The following is an 11,318-nucleotide window of genomic DNA, read 5'->3' as shown; positions in this document are numbered from 1 at the left end:
AGGAGAGAGAGAACATTAAAAATAATGTTTGGAGAGTGAAAAGTGATTATTCACTTTTATAACAAACTCTCTTTGTACCAGATAAGAAATTTATTTGCCTATCCATTAAAATTTATTTGGAGTAGGCTATACCTTAGACTTGTTGTCTCAGTTCTTTAAAGAGGTTTCCACTGCGTTACTAAATTTTTATGCCTCATTTATTTATATTTTTGGTTTCTTAATAATTTTGTGATTGTATTCTTTCTTAATTTGAGGGTGGAGTCACTATAATAAATTCCACATTTTTTTGAAAACAAAGAGATGTTTTTAACCTTTAAACATCCTTTAAAAGACTCCTCGATTTTCTTAAACATTTTGATAGAGTAAAATATATTTGTATCAGAATGATGTTGATCACATTCAAGTGAAAAAATATAAAATATATATTTAATCGTGTAAATTACATCTTAATTTATTAAATAGAAATTATAGTTATAGTCGTGAATGTGCAAGTTGTAGTCGTGAATATGTAAACACCGTACAATCACTTTGAAAAAAATGAATAAATATGAAATTTATATAAAAATAAATTAATTTTTTAATAATAAATCTTAATATTTTTTAAAACGACTACACGATACTTAAATACTTTACAACTATATATAATATTACTCATTATTAAAATCGACTTATTATACTATCAAACTATTAAAATAGTGATATCTTACAAAATTCTTTCAAATCTAGAAGTCCAGAATATATCAAGTCACCTACTTTTTATCCGTTTGGATTTAATGGAGGATATGGAATATTAATTTTTGGTGGTTAATAAAGAAAAGTATTATGTTTATAGAAAAGATTTTATATAAGAAAACTTACAAATAAATATAGTTTGATATATGATGTAGATTTAATTTACAAGAAAATAAATTTTACAATCTAATTTATTAAACTTATTTTTTTTATAATTTCTTTATTGATAAAACATTTTTCATGACCATGTTATGTACTTTTTCCATTATCGTTATATTAAAAAAAAAAGAAATGATTTATATAAGTTTTAAATAGATAAAATCTCTCGCAAGTTTTTGTCGAAAAAGTATACCCCAACTCGAAAAATTGTAAAAAAATGTGAAACCCACTTTTTTTATGCACGGTTTACACAAGATTTATCTATTTAGATCTTACAATTAATATGAGTAGTGTTATAAATAATCGTAGAGTGTATAAATACCGTACAGTCGTTTTAAAAAAGAATATAATTTATTATTAAAAAATTAATTTTTTATGTTAATTCTGTATTTATTTATTTATTTTTAAATAATTATTTGATATGTATATACTCACAATTATAAATATTATTTCTCAATTAAGATTACTAAAATTAAAAATAAAAAATTCCTCTACGGATATTTATCCCGGCTTGTTTACACGAAACAGACTTTTCTACAGGATACGGAATTGTAAAAAAGGAAATGTTGGGGGTGAAAAAAAAAATAAAAGGAAAACCCAGTTGGGAGAGATGAGAAAAACGGGGGGCTAATCTGGTGCTTGTCTGACTCTGACTTGTTGCTGAGAGCCCAAGACAAAAAGCTGAAGACGACGCCGACGACGACGAGGAGAAGAAGAAGAGTAAAGAAACCTCTCTGAATCTGTAATCAGACGCGATAAATATGGCTCTATCATTCATAGTTTTGCTTTGTTCTGCTTGTGTCTAGGCTGCGTGTCGTTTTTTTTTACCTGTAATGTTTTGATCTCAATCTCTGGTGGGTGTTTGTGTCTTTGGGTTTATTCTATAAATTTTAAGAGCTATGTAACGCTGATTTACTAAGGCTTTCGGATTTTCCTACTTGCTTGTCTGGTGTTTCTTACGCTTTTACGAGGTGGAAATTGGGAATTCGCCTGTTTTTCTGTTGAGTTACTATGGGGATATTAGATATGTGCTAGTGTTTCTATGATTTATCTGCTCTTTTTTACTCTATTATTTCAATGATTTTTACGAGGTGAGTTTTGAAGATTTATCATTATTTTTGTCTGACATCATGCAGGTGCAATTAATTCTGTGATCATCATCAGTTTCTGAGACTTTTCTTTTTGGAATTTTTTTGATGTGGGTGTGGGAAGGTTTTTCCCCTTTTGTAGTTGATGGGTTTCAGAAAGTTTACTCTTTATTGATGTACCTTCCAGTAGATGCTAGGTATTCTAGTTTTCTTGTTCAAGATGCTTAAGACTTCAAGGCTGATAACTTTTGTAAAACCTCACTGTTAATAAACTGTCTCGTCAATGTTATCGAGTTGAGGATTTATTTATTATTGATATGAATGTACAATAATTTTTTTTTTCTTTTATTTCATATGTTTTTTCAATTTTCACACATGGTCTCGAGCTATGAGGAATTCTCTCCAGATGTAATAAGAGTCTCACAACCAATACTAAATGGATCTGTCTCTCTCCTTTTGATGTTATTATTGATGTGCGGTTGGAGATGAGTTTAATCGTGGTTTTCCTGCTCATGTATAATATAGGTGGAGATAGAGAAAGTTTATCTGTATTATATCTTGGTCAATCTATATGGATCCACTGGCTGAGGAGCAAACAGATTATGATGATGAGGAATATGGAGGGGCTCACAAGACGCAGTATCAAGGAGGTGGAGCCATACCTGCCCTTGCAGAGGAAGAACTGATGGGAGAAGATGATGATTATGATGATCTGTACAATGATGTTAATGTTGGAGAGGGTTTCCTTCAGTTGCACCGGTCTGAGGCAACAGTCCCACCTGCTACTGTTGGCAATGGAGCTCTTCAAACTCAGAAAAATGCTCCTCAATCAAGAGTGGAAGCTAGGGGTGCCCAAGAGCTAAGCATTCCTGGGGTTTCAGTCGAGGGAAAGTATTCTAATTCTGGTGCTCATTATCCTGAGCAGGAGGGGCCATCTGCTGTTAAGGGACCAGAAGTGGTATCTGTTAGTTACCCAGATGGGTCTTCGGCCTCACATGGAGCAAGGGTTGTGGAGATGCCTCATGATTCTCAATTAAAAAACATGGGGTTTCAAGGATCCACACCTGTGCCCCCCAATTCTGGGATTGATCCTTCTGATATGCCTGGAAAAATTACTAAAGATCCAATGCCTGTGGTAAATTCTGGCCCTGGTGGTCCTCGAGGGGTTCCACAGATGCCTGCTAATCAAATCAATGTGAATGTAAATGTCAATCATCCGATAGTGAGTGAAAATCAGATTCGTCCTCATGCAGAGAATGGTCAAACCACGCTGTTTGTGGGAGAACTACATTGGTGGACAACTGATGCAGAGCTTGAGAGTGCTTTATCTCAATATGGAAGGGTCAAGGAAATTAAGTTTTTTGATGAAAGAGCTAGTGGTAAATCCAAAGGGTATTGTCAGGTTGAGTTTTATGAGGCAGCTGCTGCGTCTTCATGCAAAGAGGGAATGAATGGTCATGTTTTCAATGGCCGAGCTTGTGTTGTGGCCTTTGCTTCTCCACAAACATTGAAGCAGATGGGAGCTTCTTATGTAAACAAGAACCAACCCCAGACTCAATCTCAGCCTCAGGGAAGGAGGCCAATGAATGATGGTGTGGGGAGAGGTGGCAATATGAATTATCAAAGTGGAGAAGGAGGAAGAAATTATGGACGGGGTGGATGGGGACGGGGTGGGCAGGGTGTACTCAACCGAGGTCCTGGGAGAGGAAGAGGAGGGGGCATGGGTGCAAGGAACATGGTTGGGAACAATGCTGGAGTTGGAAGTGGTGCCACTGGAGGAGGTTATGGACAAAACTTTGGAGGTCCTGCTTTTGGGGGTCCTGCTGGTGGTATGATGACCCCACAGGGCATGATGGGTTCTGGATTTGATCCAACATATATGGGTCGGGGAGGTGGTTATGGAGGGTTTCCAGGTCCTGCTTTTCCTGGAATGATTCCTTCATTTCCAGCTGTGAATACAATGGGACTTGCTGGGGTGGCACCTCATGTCAACCCTGCCTTCTTTGGTCGTGGAATGGCAACTAATGGAATGGGAATGATGGGTGCTGCTGGAATGGAGGGTCATCATGCAGGGATGTGGAATGAGACGAACATGGGTGGATGGGGAGGAGAAGAACATGGTCGAAGGACAAGGGAGTCAAGCTATGGTGGTGATGATGGTGCTTCTGAATATGGTTATGGGGATGCAAATCATGAAAAAGGGGTAAGGTCAAGTGCTGCCTCCAGGGAAAAAGAACGGGGATCTGAGCGTGACTGGTCAGGAAGCTCTGAGAGGAGGCCTCGTGATGACAGGGAACAGGACTGGGACAGATCAGAAAGGGAGCACAGGGACCGCCGTTACAAGGAAGAAAAAGACAATTACCGAGACCATCGGCAGAGAGAACGTGACGTGGGTTATGAGGATGACTGGGACAGGGGGCAGTCTTCTTCTAGACCTCGAAGCAGGTCTCGAGCAATGCCGGACGAAGATCACAAGTCTCGATCCAGGGATGGGGATTATGGAAAGAGGAGACGCTTGCCATCTGAATGATACAAGCATGATTTTCATCCATTGGCCGGTCTTACGAGACCTCATATCTATGTTCTCACTTGTTGAGTTTCTTGCTGGGATATCTATGGTGCACCTTCATTATTCTCTCTGGTTATCAGTAGCCCCACATTCAGAGTGTGGCTTCTTTGAGGGAAGAAGTAAGTTCTGCTTATGTTAGTTGGGAAGAACTAAATTGACTTTGCTTTTGTGCTGCATACTACAAAACATCATTATCTGCTATGCTTAGTATTTGTTTGCTGAAAAACGATTGATAACTTTTAGTAGCATGCCAATGTGGATATCTTTTGGACTCCTGGTATCCTTCACTAAGTATCCCTTTGGTTTCGTATTTATAGTACTATCTATCTTCAGACAATTACTTTCTTCAACTTGTGATATTGGTACACTTGGAACCACCTTCTTTGTTTATTGGGAGTCAATTATCCATATGCTCTCAGTGAAATGATTTTTTCATCGAATGGATCCTTTTGTCCTTGCTAGATTCATATGCTAGCATAAAGTTTTTAAGTTCCATAAACTCTTATGTGATATTTTTTCTTTGCTAAGTTATGTTGCGGGTTGAATTTTCCAATTAAGATGGCTGATAACAACTTCACTGCTTACCTAAGTCCTTGTACATATAAGTTAGTATTGATTGCATCGTTTTTGCTTAAAATTATTTTTGTTGTGTGCTGTCATCGTACATTTTTCAATTTTCAAATAAATGTTTTTGAGATGTATGTTTTGATTAGTTGTAGCTTCTGCAATTTGTTCTTAATACATTTTAGTTCTTGTTTTCATGCCAATTCAGAATCTCTTACTACTTTGCTTTGATTTCAGTTTTAATTGTGCTTGTAAGTGTTAAATTAGTCATTTTCATTTAAGTTTTCATCATATCTGTAATAGCTATGTCCTGCTGATGCTTATGTAATGATTTTGTTTATTATGTAAGTAGAAAAAATCTGATTAAGTTCAAGAATTGAAGTGTGGCTAAGTGCCATTGGTATGAGTAAGCTTTAGGTTGCCTGTTGGTTTAGGTATGTGGTTAGTGAAAAGGAAGTTTCAGGTTGCCAGTTTTAGGGTAGTGAGTAGGGTTGCAAACGAACCGAATCAAGTCGAATTCAAACAAGGGTACTTGAGCTCGATTAACATGTTTACTCGCTCGAATCCGGCTCGAATTCGAATAAAACTCGAATATCCTTGCTCGAACTCGGTTCGTTAATTATTAATGTTGTTCGAATTCGACTCGAGTTTGACTAAAAAATAAACAAACGACTTGAGCTCGAGCTACTCGAGCTCAAACTCGATTTTTTATTTTGAAATTTCTAATCTTAGCTTTAGATTAATAAAGAAATTTAAAATTTTACCAAAAAAAACTCAAACCATTTAACTATTCAACCAAATAATTTTGACTCAGTTCTTATGGTATAACTTTTTTTTATAAAAATAACTTATAGTTATAAATTAAAAGAATAATACACAAGATAAATGTAATAAACTAAACTATTTAATACATATAGATAATATAATAAATCAATAGTACTTGTAGTTATATGATATATTATTATACAAATTATCCTATACACATTTTGGGAACATAACATATCTATATTAAATAAGTTAAACTATAAATAAAGTAATAATATATAATTAAGTATATAAAATATAATTAACATGTAATATATATAACACATACATATATAAAACATATTACAAGCTTCAAAATGAGCTCAAACAAGTCAAGCCAAGCTTATACGAGTTTTGTCCATGATTCTAAACCGAGTCGAGCCGGGTTTATATGAGTTTTGCTCGTTTAATATTCGAATCTATATTAGTGTTTATGAACATCTCATTTATTAAATGAACTGAATTCGAATCAAGTATACACGAGCCGAGCTCAAGCTGTTCACGAGTTACTCTGTTCATTTGCAGCCCTAGTAGTGAGAGACTTGTTAATTTTAGTTAGTACTACGTAATCAAAATGGAATATATTGCTCCATTGGTTCAACCCAACCTTTAGCGTATATTCCTGAAGCCTCAGCTTCCACCCTATCCCACGGGCTGATTTTTAAAGACTCTAATCTTCCTCTACCCAAAAGCTACAATTTATGAAAAGCTTAAAGTTTACTTAAAAGGTTTGTAGTGTTGAAAACTAGTCTAGAAATGATGCTGTCCTTTTTCCTCTTATTAGAGCTTGGATAGTGTAGCAAATAAGCCCCATGGGTAGCAGGTAAAATATGGTTCTAGTTATAATCCTCATCAAATAACACTGGCTCTTTGGTTTCTGTTGTGGTGGATGGGGTCATAAAGCATCATTCTCAAATATCTATACTTGACTGACAGGCATTCCCGTTCCACCTCTCTTTTGTGGTGTGCTGCATTGAACTTAAAAACTTGGGGTGTTGGTTTCACCTAAGTGAAGTTATAAAGATGTGAACAAGAACAGTGGTAGAAAGTATAGTGGGGATAAAAACTGTTTCTTTCTAGAGAAAGTGTAATGGTTATTCTGGTTGATTCTGATGTGATGGTCATTTGTCTAAATCATACAGTATGATTCCTATTCTAATTTCCATTTTATCGCTATCTGTGGTAGAATGAGAAATAATCACTCCTTGCACTTGTTCGTAATTCTTACTAGCTTTGGTCTGCAACTAGATAGAACCAGTAAGTAGTTGAAGGGTGTATTTCTGAGTATCATAGAGGTACAATGCCGTAGGGCTGTGTGACAAATGGACTTGGGGGATACTTAGGCCTCATTTGTTTTCATAGATGAGATGAGATGAGATGAATTGAGATAAAAGTTGAAAATTGAATAAAATATTGTTAGAATATATTTTCTTAATATTACTATTGTTTTGGGATTTGAAAAAGTTGAATTATTTATTTTATTTTGTGGGGAAATTTGGTAAAGTTGTAATGATTAGATTAGATGAGATGAGATGTGATGTGAAAACAAATGAGGTTGTTTTCTTACAGATTTTGATTTGTTTCTATTTCTTAATCTCTCTCACCCTTGCCTATATATATATATATAAAAATCTCTTCCTAATATTGAGTGACTAAGTTAGATTATGGGTGGTGTCTTTGGCAGATTATTTTGTTCAATATCTATTAACTTGGGGGTTTTCTTTTTGAGAATAACTTCTACCCTGTCATGGCATAAAAGGTGTTTATACCCTCCAATAGAATTATGACACATAAGCTTTCCTTTTAATTTGAGAATATGCAATCAAGCACCCAGGTAACCCCAAAAATCTTGAAAAAACCCACAAACCCTTGGTTTCCATTTCCCCCACTGTGCTCTCTCTCCCACCCCATATGCAGTGCCACTCACCTCCACAACCTCTGAAAGGTTCAACCTCTCTCTCTCACACCTGCTCTACTAAGCATGAAACAGTAACCTTCATGCACTGGGTGGCACTGTGGGGTTTTTAAAGATTTTTGGAGTGAATCGGGTGATCCAGTGTTTATTCTCAAATTAAAGGAAAGCTCACCTGTCATACTCCATCGGAGGGTGTAAACCCCTTATTTTATGCCATGACCTGATAGAAGTCATTCGCTTTCTTTTTATCATCATATCCAGGGAGTGGAGTAGGCAACCTTTTGTTTTCATGATTGAATCAGCCTGTGCTAGTTTTATGGAGGAAGAGGTGTTATATGGGTTGCCTTCATTGGATTCCTCTGGTGATGGCTTTTGTCCAAGTGTGCGAAAGTAGCCTTGTACCATCTAAAATTCTGTAAACCGTGATCCTGCAACAAAATGTTTAGAAAGAGTTGCAGTCACGAATGTTTTTCATAAATGAATGTTGAGGTGAAGTTTGTGCATACGATTGCCCTTTTTGTCAGTCCATGTAAAGCACAGTACTGTCTTGTGCAAAGTTGACTTTTTGTACTAGGTCCACAGCTTGTAACGGCCTTCTTTTTTTGTTTCACTGTATTGATTTTATCTGTGAGCTTGTAAAAAGTTTTGTGAGGCTCATACTCGTTCATAACTGATCAGTTGTAACTGAGAATTAATGTTCTTTACATTAGGAGAGTCAGGGTCGAGTTCTTAGTACATTGTAACATAGGGTCACTGTTTCAATTGTAATTGGTTATTGTAAAATTTGTACAACCCTGTCTCTCTTGAAGCAATATCCTTGTAAGCAGTAAGGATTTCAGAGTTATCCTTTTAAGTGTATTTTATGTGAACTGCAAGCAGTACTTGCATATAGGATCAGAACTGGTGTCATGTATTGATGCTAAAGTATGATAGACTCGGGACCAGAAGAGTTTTGATTGCTTGAGGTTGTTTCCCTCGTGATGGAAGCCTGATGCTGCTCCTTGTGTATTTTTTATTTAACCTTTTCTATATGAATTTTTTTCTCCTGGGAAGCGGCTTATTTTTTGGCAACGGGTTTAAATCCTGTTTGTTTCAAATGGGATTTGGAATGTATAGATTCCCAGCAATTGTAAATTGGATCGTGTTACTTTAGTATTTTGTGATCGACATCGCCTGGATGGAGATGTACATGCTCAGTGGCCTGCCTGACTGTTTTATCCTGTATCATATTCTGACTAGAAAGAAATCCTGTAACAAATAAATCACTAAATAACTTGTTCATTGTTAGGTGTTCAGATCTGATCCTCACATCCATTTTGTTTTGTCTTTGTTCATTTGAAGAAGCTTTGTATAGGAAATGTGAAAAGCTGCATTCCTTTTCTTAAACTTACAATTCTTACCCATGTTGTTTTGGACCACATTTGATCTCCTCCCTCTACGGATACTTACTGTCTTTAGGTTTTGATTTATAGATATTCTGTTGCATAATTGATGCTGTTTTGCTCTTGAGTTAGTCTGGAAGGCTAGTCTTGCTTGATAGCACATTAGTTAGCGTTGTGCTCCTGATCAAGTGACCTTCTGATGTGGTTGGAGATTATTGGCTTACGGGGCATGTTGCAACATTTTAGGACCAACTCGTCAGTATTTTGCTTTTGAACCTATTATGAAAAATGGATATTTTACCTTACTTTATACAACAATGTTTTAAAAAGAAGGGTATTTTTGTAAAAATAACATCATTTTTACAAAATATCTTTATTTTATAACGGGCTGTGACTTAACTCTGCTGGCTGCAAATATCGCTATCATCTTCTGCAACATATTGAGAAGTGACTTGACGGATTATTTCATATCAATACATTTTGGTTTATACGGTGATTTTTTGTAATTATTTTTGTGAGCCAAACGTTTCTGGAGCGTTTGGCCAAAATGAACAAAATGGCTCCTGAATCTATAACCATGCTTCAGTCGAAAAGCCATGTGGGATATTTGATCGATTTTAGAGGTTTTTAGTGGTCACCTGATTCGAACAAACTTTCAATAGCTTCCATATCTAATCTTAGGTCAATTTATTATTCATGGAGTTTATGGGTTGCATGAGTAAAAGCTAGCTTGAGTAACATTAGATGTTACATTCTTAATTATTCAATTTTATAATTGTGACACTTCTCTTCATTTTTGGATCATCTTTTATTTTTTTTAAATAATTCGAAGTTGATGGGTAATATTGGTATCTCATCATAGTGAGATAAGAGTGAGATAGTACGGTAGTATATAGAATATTTTTTGTAAACCTTCCATTTTCACGAGGATGTTCTTACAATGCGACTTTCCAAGGTGGGTTTGGGTAGCTAGAGTTCGTGGGAAATTTGAGGTAACTTCGTATGGTTGAAGAGTTCTCAGTTTCCAAACACGTTAGAGACTACCCGATGAAACACTCCAAGTCAGAAAGAAATGTTCTTATCATTGTAGCTCGAAATGACCTGCTAATTCTAATCTCTCGTACTTTTCTGGTTTATGTCACTTCAATTGATTTTTTATGTATTATTGAAAAGAAAACTGGGGTTCGAGTTTATTGGTCTCGGTTACAATTCATTGTGTATATAAATACAACATATAAATAAAATCAATATTTCATCACATTTTTTAACTTTTTACTCAAAAGTCAACAACTAAACATATTTTACACATCTAAACACATTAAATTCATCTCAATGAGACTCACAAACTCACTCAATATCTACTCATAACTATTCACAATTCTTTTCAACTATCTTCAACTCCCGAACGCAATCTTAAATCTTGTAACACTTTCTACATTGCCATTCAATTTTACTTGGTTGATGTAGATACTAGTTATTTTTCAATCTATATATAGAAAAATTGTGTAATGAATGAGTCAGCTGTGAACCTTGCTCTTATATATTAGATTATCTTAGCCTTCCCTAATCAAAATTGAAGTGTATATAAATTTAAGGATCCAAAATATCATTTCTACATGGCGACTCGTGATAGAGAGCTGGAAAAGATTGCCTCTAGAATTTTGAAACGGTTATTTTTAGCCCATTTTCTACACACCTCCTCCTTGCATTGGTTAATGTTAGATTAAGCGTGCGATTGAGATTTATTAAAAGGATGTAGAATTGAGAGAGGTAGATATATGAATTGAGTCATACATTATTTTATTGTTATCTATGTAAATATCTTACGTAACATTAAATGATTAATAAATACTGTAATATTCGTAACTTATGTATTTATTTCTCTTTTGTTTTAGGATGTTCGATAGGAATATCCTAGATAATGCACACAATGAAATCTTAATATATATCTAAGTAAACATATGATATATATTAAGATAGGGAGACGCTAACAGCCAATCAGGTGTAATAATTGCTTTTACACCTGCAAATCGGGAGATGCCGTGTATGGGTTGCAAGAAAATAGACAATAAATCTACATGGAGCTGATTACATATTTTTTTTCT

General features: G+C 35.2%; 1 protein-coding gene across 7 annotated transcripts; it reads left to right on the top strand.

Annotated features, from left to right (window-relative positions):
• Positions 1–1,456: 1,456 nt before the first annotated feature.
• Positions 1,457–8,792, top strand: LOC122309472 (cleavage and polyadenylation specificity factor subunit 6). 7 transcript variants are annotated; one of them, XM_043122972.1, is made up of 3 exons: positions 1,468–1,611; positions 2,028–2,176; positions 2,505–4,885. In XM_043122972.1, exon 3 carries the CDS (start codon positions 2,551–2,553, stop codon positions 4,507–4,509), a length of 1,959 nt encoding a protein of 652 aa, XP_042978906.1. In that variant the 5' UTR covers positions 1,468–1,611; positions 2,028–2,176; positions 2,505–2,550; the 3' UTR covers positions 4,510–4,885. The 7 variants fall into 7 exon arrangements, 6 of the variants coding, with proteins under 6 accessions (XP_042978902.1, XP_042978906.1, XP_042978905.1 ...); XM_043122971.1 differs by having other exon boundaries at positions 1,469–1,633; XR_006242438.1 differs by lacking the exon at positions 2,028–2,176 and adding an exon at positions 8,093–8,792 and having other exon boundaries at positions 1,470–1,633; positions 2,505–4,667.
• The last annotated feature ends 2,526 nt before the right edge of the window (positions 8,793–11,318 follow it).

Source organism: Carya illinoinensis, chromosome 5 (genome assembly GCF_018687715.1).
Source record: "Carya illinoinensis cultivar Pawnee chromosome 5, C.illinoinensisPawnee_v1, whole genome shotgun sequence".
Lineage (NCBI taxonomy): Eukaryota > Viridiplantae > Streptophyta > Magnoliopsida > Fagales > Juglandaceae > Carya > Carya illinoinensis.
Note: the sequence above shows the minus strand (reverse complement) of the source record. Positions and strands in the feature narration are given on the sequence as shown.

Bases quoted from the DNA above. Each gene is read 5' to 3' on its own strand.
- LOC122309472 (XM_043122968.1), top strand. From the start codon at position 2,551: ATGGATCCACTGGCTGAGGAGCAAACAGATTATGATGATGAGGAATAT.